This window comes from Eucyclogobius newberryi, unplaced genomic scaffold, assembly GCF_026437365.1.
Source record: "Eucyclogobius newberryi isolate DKJ021-1_F unplaced genomic scaffold, fEucNew1.0.hap1 SCAF_4, whole genome shotgun sequence".
In the NCBI taxonomy this organism is placed as follows: domain Eukaryota; kingdom Metazoa; phylum Chordata; class Actinopteri; order Gobiiformes; family Gobiidae; genus Eucyclogobius; species Eucyclogobius newberryi.
In genome coordinates, this window is record NW_027316056.1 from 13,967,698 (window position 1) to 13,983,091 (window position 15,394).

The following is a 15,394-nucleotide window of genomic DNA, read 5'->3' on the forward strand; positions in this document are numbered from 1 at the left end:
TGATGTTTATGCGTGCCAGTGTCAAATTGCTTCCTATTTGATACCATCATGTTACTGTCCAATCACATTTGAGAAGGAAAAGCAATGCATCTCTACAGCCCTCGCGTTTTACTCATTATGTTTCGTGTCAAGTTTGGTCAATAAAGTAGGTTGGAAAGTTAGTAGAAGGACTTTAACTCGACAAAATGATGGGATTTAGACACTGGATTGTTTGTGGTGGAGCTTTGGGTAAGAAAAGACCTTTTTGGACCTTTTTTATGTGGAATGTTATATTTTTTTGTTTCGCATCGTCTCAAATATACAGTAGTTACCTGTTCTATTAAGTAGTTTTGTTTATAATATTACTTTAATTTGCTCCTCTGAGTCTTAGTCAGTAATATTATGACTTTTCTTTCTTACTTATTCTATCATTTTAAAAAAAGAAAAAAGAGATATATTGTAGTTATACATGTATTCTTGCATGTGACATAATTTAAACAAAATAAGTGTACCTTGTTTGTTTCAAATGATATAAACATGTCACATTCAAAAATGATTTAGAAATGAATTAAATGAATTAAAAGAGAATTGAATGATTAAAGATTGAAATTCACTTTTCTCGCTCACAGAATGCAGCCCTGACAACGTGGGTCTGGGCGGACCTCGATCCAAGAACCAAGATGGCGGCGTACTGGTATGTGTTGCATACATGAAGAGTTCTCATTCATTCACCTTTGTATCACAATGTTAATGACAATGTTAATGTGTTGATCAGGGGCTGATTAAGAAACGCCTTGAGAATAAAGCCAAAAGGAACAGTTCTTCACAATCTCTGGGGCTCCGAAAAGGAAACGGGTATTTCTACTCAATGTGACAATTTTGTTAACGTTTGTAAACAGTGGTTCTCAAACTATGATAGGGGTTTCTTCAGGTGCTACGTGGATTCCTTTGCACTTGAAATATTGTAGAGTCCTATTTTAGACCTCTTTTAGCCATAGCTTTGACCTTGACTAGCCTTGTTCCAGGAACCAGTGGATGAAATATATTTTTAGGTGGTAAGGCCTTAGTTATTTTATTACTTGGTTTACGGATTTTTAAATGAAATATATTGAACAGGCGGACGAAATATAAATATAATTTCACTTTCAAAAGATTTTTTCTTCCGGGTTTACCCAAAACGCACCAGGAGGACGAGGGGGGGAGACGCGGCGCGCAGGTGAGTGCAACAGTAGATTTAGCATGTTTTGCATTGGTAGAACTGACGCTTCTAAGTGTGCAGTCTCAGTCAAAGCAAAACACGCTGGAGAAAATGTGGTAAACGGGTTTAAAATGTATATTTGCGATATAAAGGCGCGCAGCAGACAAGGAAACGGGCGCGCTCTCGCCGGGACCGCGCAGGGTCGGACCCGCTCCGTCACGCTTCACGTGCTCATATCTTTTGACTTAATACCGCTTTTTATATTTCATTTAATGCTATTTTGCGTTGTCGGCGGTACTTTATAAAACATTTTTGATAATAATTAATTTTGTTTATATTGTATAAATCAATTATCTAAGTGCGGCGGATCCGTAAACCAAGTAATCAAATAACTGCGGCCTAATTGGTGTGAAAAGTTTGAGAAAAACTAGTTTATAATACTTCTTCCTGTTTGGACATGAGCAGCAGATGTGACACCGTTAGAGGTAATTCCGTAACTGTTACCTGTTCATATTAATTACACAATAGTTATGATTTGACAAATAATCATTTCTGATAAAACCTTTATTTTTCTAAATGATTATTTAAACTGTAAGAAAATGTGTCAGTTGTATGTAAATTGCCCCTGCATTGTGGATGTAATGTGGCATATTGATGACAGAGGGATTCAGTTTTAGAACTCAGCTCTGCTTTCTATGAATTTCAACTTTTATTTTTCATTTTTCAAGTCATAATTAGAAAAAAAAAACATAAGAACCTGTCATTTGCACTTTAAAGTCTTACTCATTTGTTTCTGCATTAAAGGCATTATGGCTCCAGTACCTCCATCACCATCCCAGTCTTGCCCAGTCTGGACCTCAGCACAGACTCCAGTACAGTCATCAGGCCCGTCCATAGCTCTATCCTCGGGGAGAAGTACTGCTTTGAGGTGGACTTCTGCTCGTAATATTAGCCAGGTCACATCACTATTGTAATATAAATAAATCGTAATGGTTGTTTTTTAAATTCTCAGGTGATAAACTCAGAAAATACCCACTGCTTTGGATGCACTTCATTATCAGAACGTGACCGCTGGATTGAAGATCTGCGACGGGCTGCGCAGCCAAATAAGGTTTGCACACGACACCATTACAAAAAATGAACAAATGATGAGTTGGAACGATCAATGAGCAGGAGTACAGATTGAATACCACATCGCTGTCTACACAACAAAATGTAATTTGTATTGGCAAAAAAAAAGGAAGAAATACTGGTTTTATCATAGCCCATCCACAGATTTAAGTCTAAATGTTGATAATGAGTCAAAGTTAGTGTTTGTGTTAGTGGTTAGTGCAAAACTTTGTGAGCCATCAAACTAATGGAACATACTACTGCACAGAAAACGTCTATTCATTAAAACTATTAAATATAAAGTAGTTTAGTGCATCTCAAGCAGCCAGGTGATAATTCTGTATTTAATTTGTTATTCAGCATGCAAGTTGTACAACAAAATATCTTAGATCAGTAAACCTGCTAACATTTTATCTTTATTATCTATAAATAACTTGTGGACTTAGACATAATAACCAAAAGAAATAGAAAAGCGGGTCAGATAAGGTAAAAATAAATATATCTACATGTTTAATAAAATAAAAGTAAATCAAACTTAATCTTAATATCTAAATACACCAAGGCCTTATACTGTATAAAATGAGGAAATATACCAGATTAAAACATTTATCTGAACAAGGATTTAGGCGGTCAAATCCACTGGAACATTTCTCATAATTTCACACCGTTTTCTGGTTCTTTCTCAGAACACAACAGTCATTAAATTCACCTTGTTGTAAACGTGCAGTCATTTCATCATAATCGTATACAAATAAATAGCAATTCCCTACTTCCCAGGACAACATTGAGCGCACGGAGAACTTCCTCAGTCTGTGGGTGAACGAGGCCAAGGATCTGCTCCCAAAGAAGCGTTACTACTGCGAGGTGCACCTGGACGGGACCCTGTTTGCTCGCACCAGTAGCCGTGCCGTTGGGAAACCCTCGAACCGCTCCAGTCTGGCGGGAGAGGGCGCCATGGGCTCCACCGGCGTCCTCAACTCCAGCGGCGGCGTGACTGCGGGGTGTCAAATATTCTGGGGTGAGTTTTTCGAGCTCGACAACCTCCCTTCCGTCTCCCAAATCAGCCTGCACCTCTTCCGCGACGAGGACCCCAAGAAGAAGCGTCACTCCCGGGATGAGTCCGCCCTGCACCCGCTGGGCAGTGTCAGCATAACTCTGGCTGAGATCCGAGGCAGGACCTATCAGGAGAAGTGGTATCCCATAGTGCCGTACAAAGCATCTGGAGCAGCGGGGGCCAAAGAAATGCTGGGGCCGCAGGCTTCGCTGAGAATTAAAGCACGCTTCCAGAATCTGAAGGTGTTGCCGATGGAGAAGTACAAAGAGTTTGCGGAGTATGTGACCCTGGACTATGTGGAGATGTGCACCAATCTGGAGCCTCTGCTGAATGTGAAGGAGAAAGAGGAGCTGGCGGGAGCGCTGGTCCATGTGCTGCAGAGTATTGGCAAAGCAAAGGTAAATGTTACCGCTGCGTGAATGTATTCTGTCATTTTATACCGCGCTATACACAGAGGTTGGGCCGAGCAGACAAAAATTGTACTCAAGTAAGAGTAATGAAAATGATACAAATGAATAAATATTACTGAAAAGGTTCTTTCAAATTAAATCAGGAAAAGGTGTTGGTGCCCGACTGAAACAGCAGACACAAAAGGTTCAGAGTGAGTGTAAAAGATGAAGCAAATCTATAGTAATATGGCACTTTTGATATATTTTATGTGACAAATTAACTGAATCTGAGGTCATGTATATACAGAATATGTCATTTTGTGCTACACTAACCCTTTACAAATTTCCCATTTGTGAAATTCTTAATTTATGCATGCCATTTGTGACTCCATAGTCAATGTGATTATTATTATCTTATTATTCATTGTTTTATGTTGCACCTAATGCCTAGACAAGTTCCTATGTTTGCAAACTGTGTTCAATGGCAATAAACCGTATCTGATTCTGATTTGATCTAGTATCTTATAAATTGCGGTTAGATTTGCGATATGTGTTTAATACTAGTTCATATTTTAAACACACCCAGGAGAATTAACGTTTGAAAAAAAGACTAAAACTAATACAAGAGGTTAGCAAGGTTATTACTTCATAAAACAGGATATTTGGTTGTTTGCAGAGACTATTATGTTACTTTAATAATGGCATTCTTTGCGATTTCCGCCATTCAAATTGTGATTTCAAATGTATAAATGATGCAGGCAAAGTTACTACTACTCATTAAGATTAATTGTTAGGAATTCTGTTTTAGTTAACCGTAATATTTTCCTCTGAAATATTAGGAGTTCCTGATTGACCTGGGCAGTGCTGAGGTGGAGCGGCTCGGCGAAAACAAGGCCCTGATCTTCAGAGAAAACACACTGGCAACGAAAGCCATCGACGAATATATGAAGCTGGTCGGGCAAAAGTATCTCATCGACACATTAGGTAAGACAGAAAATAAAACCTCTCTCAAATAGTTTTCACAGTATGGTTTTTCAATTATCAGGGGACTTCATCACCCGTCTGTACACGTCTGTGGAGATGTGTGAAGTCGACCCCAAGAAATGTCCTCCGTCTGATCTGGCAAACAACCAGAAGCAGCTGGAGGACGCGTGTGAGGAGGTGGTGCAGAAGATCGTTGGGATTCATGGGTGAGAAGAATTAGCATGAAACAACCCTGGAGCGTGTAACAAGTACAATATTGTTCGCTGTGTAGTCACGGTAGGGCCAGAGGGTACATTTTAACATTTTAACATTTTTTTGTTTTATTTTGTTTACTTACATACCATTAGTATTAGTATTATTTAGTCTTATGCTAGCTATTTTTACTTTACTTTATTTTATTTTATTATTTTTATTATTTTTATTATTATTATCTTTAAATTAAATTAAATTTAATTTATCTATTTCCCCCCTCCATTCCCTATTAAGATATGAAAGGAGTTTTGTTAATAAGAGTTTTTTGTTTTGTTCATAAGAGTTCTTCTATTAAGAGTGTTTTTTTGAAACTTCCTATAAGTTATCTGTCCTTTCCCCCTGTATCTACTGTGTTCTAACACCGAAATTTCCCCATGTGTGGACAATAATGGAATATCTTATCTTATCTTATTTTACACGGTTAGAATAATCAGATAACATGATAATAAGAGATTTAGAGATGAGAGATATATGGTGTGTTTTTACATTCTCAAGAGAAATCTGATCATCCAAAACATGTAGTTTGTCAATGGATTTTTGTAGAAACTTTTTGGAAGATAAACTACAATACATTTAAAAATATCTCTTTAAATATAGATGGATAGATGCCTTTGTATCTTTTACATTTGTGTCTTTTCCACATTACCGGTAGTTTCCCCCCCCCACACACATTTTTCTTTGCCAAAACCAGCACAGGCTTGAAAAATCGGAAATAAATCAGAATATTCACATGAGATGTAATTGTTTGTACAGGACATATCTGATAAATCCATAAATTACATCATCTTGTGTGTATGTACAATATGTGCGTTACAATATACCTTAATCCAATCAGTGATATGAGTGAAAATATCCAAAAGTGTTGCTGTATGTCCGTAAACCAAACAAATCTACAATAAACTCAAAATGAAGGTATAAATTACATAAAAAGTACTAAAAGTATAAAAGTACACCTGGTTGAGTTCCTCTTTCCTGTCGTTTTCTGTACTGTACTGTAATTTGATGTTGATTTTCTGATAGATACTATGACTGTAGCAAACCTATCCATCTACATTCAGCCATGGGACTGTGTGGATTTATAATTTGTCTTTTTACATTCTAGACCGTTTCCTAAAGAGTTGAACAAGATCTTCTCGAGTTGGACGGAGCTGTGTGAGGATCAGGGCAAACCCGAGATCGGACAAAGGCTCATCTCCGCCTCTCTGTTCCTGCGGTTCCTGTGTCCGGCCATCCTCAGCCCGTCTCTGTTCAGTCTGGCACAACCCTACCCTGAACCAAGCACCCTACGCACGCTCACCTTAACGGCCAAAGTCATTCAGAACCTCGCTAACTTCACTCAGTAAGTCATTTGTGTATTAGCTGCTAGTCTGTAAACATGTATTGTGTATGACCAGTGGAAGTAGTAAAAACGAGATTAGAAAAGGTTTCAAAGGTGATTGTCTGGACTTAATCTGATTGAAAATGGCTTTTTAATGGAAGTCGACCCTCCTTCTTGGCAAGGAAAAACTACAAAAAATCCTGTTGGGGAAAAATAGAAAACTCAGGCAAGACCACTGTGAAGGAGAGATCCTACTCCTGCAGACGTACAGGCCGCAGATGGTCCAGGACCGATGGGCTTCCCTGTGTAGACATAGACTGTGGAGCCAGAACCACTCAGGGGGAGAGAGGGTGGTTCATCTAGTACAGGGAGAGTTCATCCAGGCAGATGAGGAGCATCCGGGTCGACAGGTCAGGGGATTGTCACATGTATGTATTGTTACGTCCAAAATCCACCTAGTAGTAATAATTTAAACATACAAATTATTGAGGGGGAAAAGGAAAACAATATACAAAGGTATCATTACTAAATAAACAATATAATATAACAATATAATTTCACATATTATGCAAAATCAACTTTAATGAGCTTTTAACCTTGTTCCAACAGTGTTTCCTCATAATTAGTTTACTCAAAATTGTTTTACACCGTCCCCTCACATCCCACATCCCTGAACTTAGATACAATTATTTGAAAAAGGAAGACTCCAAATGATGATATGATAATGTTGTGTTCTACTAAATGTCACATAGCGTGTAAATGACAGTCTGCTGCTTGTTACAATGAAAAAGTCACTGTGAAGAGGCGGGGCTTATCAGTTCTGCAGTTTTGAACAGAAAGTCAATGGACCTTTTTTTTATTACTAAACATCCGATTTGCAGTTTACAATGAACAAAATGTAAAATGATGGTCTACATGTTATAATTCACTTGAACATATTTGAAAGAAACAAACGTCATTGTCACAGCATTTAGTTTAGTTACAGGGGTGTCAAACTCATTTGGGCCGAATTTCGACGCTCAGGCTGGGTCGTGGGCCGAACATAACGTAAAACAAAAAACAATAAAAAATATAAGAAATAAAGAGCTTTATATAGCCTACGCTGTTTTTGAAGCAATTACTGGATCGATAAAAAAAATTACAAAACGTTTGTTGTCATAAACTGAAATTTATCAAGAAAAAACAGTGTAATTTCACCAATACTGTGCTTCAGTTTATGTGCATCACAACTTCAGATCACAGTTGATCTACAGAGCATTTAGTCATAGGTATTTGGAACTGAAAAATATTGTATTTGACTTTATAACAAAATAAACTTCTCAAGATCTAAAAAACCTTTTAAATGTACTAACTAACATTTCCACGTCTGTGTAGTTCTCTGTAGTCATCTGTAGTTATCCGTAGTTCTCTGTTCACCTGAACTGACTCACCACTAAATACAAACAAACGTGGGAGCGTTAAGTAAGGAGCTTAAGTTACCCCTCTGGCCTTGAAAATATAGAATAAAAAAAAGTTGGAGCAGTGCATGAGCCAGTGTTCCATCAAACCAAACTCTTTTGTCGAATTTCGACGCTCAAGCTGAGTCGTGGGCCAAATATTGTGTACAAAATAAAACAATAAAAAATATAAGAAATAAATAGCTTTTTTACAGCCTAGTAATAGTTGTGGAGACTTTTGCAGCAGGTGAAAGACAGAGTCCATATTCATGCAGCAGCAGGAGCAGGAACATGGACTTTTGATGTGATTTATGATATGAAATGTTCATATCACAGACATGTTTCTGCTCAAACTCAATATGAGCTCGCTATTTTCATAGTTTAAGATGATCTCAGTGACAAATGATTCATGTGGAGTGTTAGGTTATAATATACTGAGAATAACAAGACAAGATATTTTATTATCGTTAAAATAAAATAATTTATTCCCTACAATTACAAAACTAACAGATTAAAACACGCCTGTCCCTCAAGTTCCCCCAGACCGGTCTGCTCCTCATCTGGGGGGCTTCTCACACACAGGTGGATCTTCTCTGGCACCAGGCGTACCAGGCTGTACCTTCCACTTCCTAATATGGTCGTGAGGTGCGACCCTTGACCCAGACAGAGAAGTTGGTTGGATTTGGGAGAAGTAGAAACAGACACAAGCAGACAGAGCAAGAATTTGGAGTGTGTGTGTGTCCAGTATGCAATAACAATGAAAGGTATATTAATGCATTACAATATTAAATGCTTATTAATTACTATATAAGTGACTCACAGATTTTTACAGTCAATCCTCCGTCAGTAAAAGCACGTGGTTTGGAGAACATTTGATTATTTTTGGTGCAAATGACAGTGATTAAAGGTCTGTCTTGTTTGTTTATGTTCATTAAATGGGCATTAAAAGCCACTGTATTCGTTTTTGATGGTGATGTAGATTTGGGGAGAAGGAGGAGTACATGCTGTTTATGAACAACTTCCTGGAGCAGCACTGGGACGGCATGAGAGGCTTTTTACAAACCGTGTCCAACTCAGACACTGAAATCCCCATGACTTCATTTGACGGTTACGTGGACCTGCCGCTTCGCCTGGCTGTGCTGCACGGGCTGCTGGTGGACATCATCTATCAGAGGGACCCGGTAGGACAACACACAGCAAACGTTTAGCCAATATATAGACAAACATTAGGGCTGGGAATCAAAGAGCATCTCACACATTTACATGCCTTACAATACCATGACATGATCTCATATTGCTCATCTATACTGCAGATTTTGTACTTTTTAAACAACCTTGCTTTGTATAACCTGCACACATCTGCTTTATCATATAATACAGCTCAAATCATATTCAATCAAAACAGTATACATAAAGTGCATTTTATAATAGAACAAAGAACGCATCTTCCAGTTATTAAGAAAAAATGGACTACATGATTGCAACATTTTAGATTTGTGAAACATACTATTACTGGTGTATTTATTTCAGTCTGCAATACTACCGGTAATACAGTATTTACAAATGCATGTTCTAATATATACAAATGTTGATATTTAAGCATTCATAGTATAAAAAGTGTAGACCCCAAAATGTGACCCAAGCTTTCCAAATTCTTACAAACCAATACAAACAAGCACACAATCTTCGTTTTTCATCAGGAAACGATAGACAAACTGCACCCACTGCCGTCAATCCTCAACCAGATCACAGAGTCTCTGGGACCTGAAGCCCCTCGCATCATGATCAGCAGGTACGTCATGAATAAATATGACAATGATATGTACCGTATGCATGTATTATGTTATGAGGTTTACAATGGATTTATTTGTATTGTATTTTTTAGCCATGCAGGTCAAATAAAGCCAACATACGTGCCACCAAAGGACTTGGCTAAATACAGCCCTCTTCAGTCATCAATGCAGCAGCTTCTCCTTGAGACTAAAGGCACAGGAGATGGGTAAGATGGACTCCAAATAAATAAATGAATATGATCATTAACAGAGACAGTGCAAAACGCCCATTGCATTAGCCAAAACAATGGCTATGTTTACATGCACACCAAACATCCATCAGATATTTGAGACATCATCACAGTTACAGCTGATGCGATAAGGAAAATTATGCAAATAAAATAAGAATTTAATTTTTTTTTTTTTTTTTTTTTTAATTATTTGTACGTTGTCTTCAAAATACAAAAATGACTGTAAAACCCATGAATAAACTGACACGTGTCATTTTGATGATCAGATTTTTCTAGACACAAAAATGTCATCTAATTATTGGATTACCTTGGATTATCTAGTTATCAGATTTGTAATGGCCATGTAATGGTAAAAATCAGACAAAAGAGCTGTAGACAAACCTGATAAGGCTCTGGGACACTACAGGTAAATATATTAACACTATATAATGTCAAAACACTTTGCAAGGAAATGTAGCATCTGGAACCTTCATTGTTTTAACATTAGGTTAAGTCAAAGTCTTTGATACCCCCCTCTCTATGGAGTTACCATTGTCACCAACTGTATGGAAATAATTGCTTTGAGGTTGTTATCAATATCCATAACCATTTAAAAGCTCAAACAAACAGAAATGTTTAATAAACCCTACAAATACTTTATATACCCTCTATTATTAATGTTGTATATCATATTTGTGATATCAGGACCCGGAGGAAACCAGTCCACCGAACCCATAGTGCCCCCCACAGACCGGCCGGCCACAAAAAGTACGCCATGAAGAGACAGACCAGCACCGAAAACCTGCCCACCACCGATCACCAACAGGATGCAGCAGAACCCAACCAACCACACATCACCATGCCTCAAACTGTGAGTGCAGAGAGGAATAAGGAGGGATTCTTTTAGACATTGAAACCCATGACTACAACATATTTCCATCTTGAACAGAATGAAAGCGTCAAGCGGACACCTGCGCCCGTCCCGTGGATCAAAGTCAACCAAAACAGAGAGTCAAATGAGACCAAGGCCGAAACGGAAGAGTTCAGTGTGTTGGACAGGGTATTGTAACCAACACATGACACAACACAACACAGTGTGATTAGGACACTTGCATTATGACAATGACACTGAAGAGATGTTATGAAGTTACAGTGGTGAGAAGTAACACAGTGTTAACTAAAAGTACTGTACTAAAAATATACACATAAACTGAACTTGAAAAATGTATACATTGATTTGAATTGGCCTTTGATGACCAAAGATCAGTGTGATTCTTTAGCCATATCACTACATTTAACAATTTTCAAGATCTGAGTGAAATACTTTTTCTTATGTAGATTTTTTTATGTGCTACTTAGTTTATTAGAGTTTGCTTTTATAGCTGTACTTTTACCAATGTAACAGAACTGAGTACTTCCACCACTGTAAAGTTGTTTAGTCTAGATTCGCCACATATGGAAGTTAATAATCGTTTCTATTCTAAACATGCAGTATATTATGTTGAAAATTACAGTTGCACTCTGTAACTTTTCTGTTTGGTAGTCTGCAACTGTTTTATCCATGTAGACATCACTTCTGAGGCAAAATTCTGATCAATGTAATCTCTGATATTGTCTGTACTCAGAGCCACTATCAGCATGTTTCTAAACCATAATGACATCAATCACATTTGGAGTTACTGTTATATTTGCCTATTGTTCACATTTGATGAAGAAGTTTAAAAGAGTGGTTTTTTTACTTCAGCACACTCAGGAGTTGTCAGAGCTGCGTCTTGGGATCGAGCAGGTGACAGAGCAAGAGCTGGACATGGCCAAACGCCTGGAGGACTTCATCAATCAGAACCAGGACCAGAATGCACTGCTCCAAGAGCAAAACGCAGTGCTCCAGGCTGAAGTCAACGATCTGCGCAATGTCCTAGTAATGACAGAGGAGCAGCTCGCCAGTGCCACCTTCAGGTAAGAATCAGGCACTGCAAGAGGATATGACGATATACCGTGCTTTATCAAGACTGAGACTCGGACTCGGACTCGGACTCGGACTCGGACTCGGACTCGGACTCGGACTCGGACTCGGACTCGGACTCGGACTCAGGATCAGACTCAGACTCAGACTAAGACTAAGACTAAGACTAAGACTCAGACTAAGACTCAGACTAAGACTCAGACTAAGACTCAGACTCAGACTAGGGATATAGCGATATACTGTGCTATATCAAGACTAAGAATCAGACTCGGACTCAGGATCAGACTCGGACTCAGGATCAGATTCAGACTCAGACTCAGACTCAGACTCAGACTCAGACTCAGACTCAGACTAAGACTAAGACTAAGACTAAGACTAAGACTCAGACTAAGACTAAGACTAAGACTAAGACTAAGACTAAGACTAAGACTCAGACTCAGACTCAGACTCAGGATATAGCGATATACTGTGCTTTATCAAGACTGAGACTCGGACTCAGGATCAGATTCAGACTCAGACTCAGACTCAGACTCAGACTCAGACTAAGACTAAGACTAAGACTCAGACTCAGACTCAGACTCAGACTCAGACTCAGACTCAGACTCAGACTCAGACTCAGACTCAGACTAAGACTAAGACTAAGACTCAGACTCAGACTCAGACTCAGACTCAGACTAAGACTCAGACTCACGACTCAGACTCAGACTAAGACTAAGACTAAGACTAAGACTCAGACTCAGACTCAGACTCAGACTCGGACTAAGACTAAGACTCAGACTAAGACTCAGACTCAGATTCAGACTCAGATTCAGACTCAGATTCAGACTCAGATTCAGACTCAGATTCAGACTCAGACTAAGACTCAGGATATAGCGATATACTGTGCTATATCAAGACTCAGACTCGGACTAAGAATCAGACTAAGACTCAGACTCGGACTAAGACTCGGACTAAGACCCGGACTAAGACCCGGACTAAGACCCGGACTAAGACCCGGACTAAGACCCAGACTAAGATTCAGGATATAACGATAAACTGTGCTATATCAAGACTGAGACTCAGACTCGGACTAAGACTCAGGATATAGCAATATACTGTGCTATATCAAGACTGAGAATCAGACTCAGACTCAGGATCAGACTCAAAATATGAATAAGGCATGAATAAAAATTAGGTTAACTAAATAAGATTAGGGAAATGTGTTTCTATTCAGAGAAAGACAAACTCAGCATAGTTTTGTATTGCAACTGGTTGTCCCGGTTTACAGGGAAGTGAAAGTCAAATATCTGATTACTTTTTACGATATTTTAGCTGCTGCTCGGGTCCTGACTAGAACCAGGAAGTACGATCACATTAGTCCTGTTCTCAGGTTTCTGCACTGGCTCCTGTGCCTCAGAGAATATGTGGCTCAGAGAATAGACAGCAGCTTTGCTTGTATACAAGTCTCTCCATGACCTAGCACCAATGTTAGGTCTATATCAGGCATGTCCAAACCAGGGGCCCGGGGGCCAAATGCGGCCCTCAGACCAATTTTGTATGGCCCTCCAGCTTCCTGCTATGTCGTCCCAAACAACAAAAACAAGTACTTTTTACTGTGAAATTGGGAAAATAATAATATTCTAGGTCTAATTAAAGGTGTGGAGGCTCATCGCAATTACATCAAATGCAAAATTTTGAATGATTCACTTTGTCATTCAACAAATTCGACATTGTCAAGTTGTTTGTGGCCCTCTGCCCCGTTTAAGTTTCAAAATGCGGCCCTTGGTGTAAAAAGTTTGGACGCCCCTGGTCTATATGAACATCTGGGGACCGGCCTCCTGCTGGTGCCCTCTTCTTCCTGAAGATGTGAGACAGGCTTCTACTCTGACAATGTTCAAATCTAAGCTAAAAAACAGTTTTGTTTAGCTGTGCATATGACTGAAATTAATTTATTTGAACTCTTCTCTTTTAGGTCTTAGACTCTTTTGTGATTTCTGTCATGTCTGTGTGATTTTAATGCATTTTTCTCCTGATGTGTGAAGCACTTTGAATTGCCTTGTGCTCTACAAATAAACTTGCCTTGCCTTGTATTTTCCTGCAAATTGGGCTTGAATTTTATTTTTTTATTTGGCCGTGGCTGGAGAGCCGCAGCGCGGTCAAATGGCCGCGCAGTTTCAGGGACCGCGGAATTTCCCTTATAGCCCGTTATAGCCTCATGGCTAACCCTAACCCTAACCCTTAACCCTAACCCTAACCCTTAACCTTAACCTTAACCCTAACCCTTAACCTTAACCTTAACCCTAACCCTTAACCCTAACCCTAACCCTAACCCTTAACCTTAACCTTAACCTTAACCTTAACCTTAACCTTAACCTTAACCTTAACCTTAACCCTAACCCTAACCCTTAACCTAAACCTTAACCTTAACCCTAACCCTAACCCTTAACCTAAACCTTAACCTTAACCCTAACCTTAACCCTGCGCGGTCTAAAACGGCGCTATAACGCAGTCAAATAGCGGCGCAGTTTCAGGAGCCGCGGCGCGCGGCCCGCACAAAAATAACATGGCAGTTTCGGCCGTGCGCCGCGGCTCTGCAGACACTCCCTTTTTATTTGTTAATTTGTTCATGCCATTTTAATTTGACACTTAGTGCCAAAATACATTCAACCTTTTTTTTTTTTTTACACATTTTTTGCAGGTTGGGTGTGATTGAGGAGGAGCGCGAGGAGGATGAGAGGAAGTTAAGCGTGGCCATGGCAGCGGCTGAGCGAGTGAACGTATTGGTAAGACAAACACATTGATCCGAGACCCTCCAGTCAAGATTTAGTTTGCTTTTATTTTATGTGCACCAGGTCAATACAGTGATTAATCATGACTATGGGTGGGCGATATTGTCAAAAATGAATATGAGTCAGACGATATTATGCCAATCCAACAAACAAAAAATTAGGTTTAATTATCAGCCAGATTGAAATCTCTGTAAAAGAATCACAAAAGTACAGAAACATCACCTTATTGGAAAGTTCAAAATATGATCTAAATTTGGATATATTGCCCACTTCCACGCGACATAGTAGGTACAGACCTTGTTACTTTGTATTTCCAGGAGGAGCAGGTCGCAGGGCTCCAGAAGCATCTGACCGAGGCCTACAGCAGTCAGAACAACATACGACCACATCTGAATTCAAATGGAGAGTGAAGCGTCATTGTTACCACTGCTAAATGCTCAAATATATACATAGAAGTTGAATTAAAACAGCCACATGACTTCTTTCTGTTACTGATTTTCTTTGGATGATTTTGAATTTAAGAGATTTTTTTGTTATGTCTTTGTATTGTGATGGTACAATACAAATGTAATGAAACTATATTGTTGTTTTTGTTTTGTTTATAGTGTGTATTATTACACCATCGAAAATGTAAAAAAAAACTTAAACGTGTAACCTTCTTGTCAAAAGAATTTACCAAAATAAAAGCATTTTTTTACCCCAATGTTTTTATTTGCGCAAAAGAAAATATAGGGCAGGGCTTAGAGCCTCATCCTGCTCGTTTCCATGGAAATGTAGTTTCTCTTTTAGCTCATTTGTCTCCAAGGTTTAACTTTCTATTTTCATGGAAATTTACAGGTGACTTTACAGGCAACTCGTTAATGTACGGCTTAAATTGCCTGTACAATTAAGACTAAACCGAGACAAATGCTGGGATCGACCAGATCTAAACCAGGACTAAC

General features: G+C 38.9%; 1 protein-coding gene across 1 annotated transcript; it reads left to right on the forward strand.

Moving 5' to 3' along the window:
- The first annotated feature begins 160 nt into the window (after window positions 1-160).
- Window positions 161-14,928, forward strand: rasal3 (RAS protein activator like 3). The gene is made up of 17 exons (XM_072463105.1): window positions 161-228; window positions 609-673; window positions 755-834; window positions 1,982-2,105; window positions 2,190-2,288; window positions 3,065-3,739; window positions 4,570-4,714; window positions 4,776-4,920; window positions 6,069-6,305; window positions 8,700-8,901; window positions 9,421-9,512; window positions 9,606-9,719; window positions 10,428-10,593; window positions 10,672-10,782; window positions 11,467-11,678; window positions 14,363-14,447; window positions 14,771-14,928. The coding sequence occupies exons 1-17, from the start codon at window positions 186-188 to the stop codon at window positions 14,861-14,863; spliced, it is 2,688 nt and encodes an 895-aa protein (XP_072319206.1). The 5' UTR covers window positions 161-185; the 3' UTR covers window positions 14,864-14,928.
- Window positions 14,929-15,394: the final 466 nt, after the last annotated feature.

What these genes read in the sequence shown, in the direction of transcription:
- rasal3 (XM_072463105.1), top strand. Translation starts at nt 186, where the DNA reads ATGATGGGATTTAGACACTGGATTGTTTGTGGTGGAGCTTTGG. An exon ending in TGTTTGTGGTGGAGCTTTGG is followed by an intron (nt 229 to 608) that starts GTAAGAAAAGAC and finishes TCTCGCTCACAG; the next exon opens with AATGCAGCCCTGACAACGTG. An exon ending in CCTCGCATCATGATCAGCAG is followed by an intron (nt 9,513 to 9,605) that starts GTACGTCATGAA and finishes TGTATTTTTTAG; the next exon opens with CCATGCAGGTCAAATAAAGC.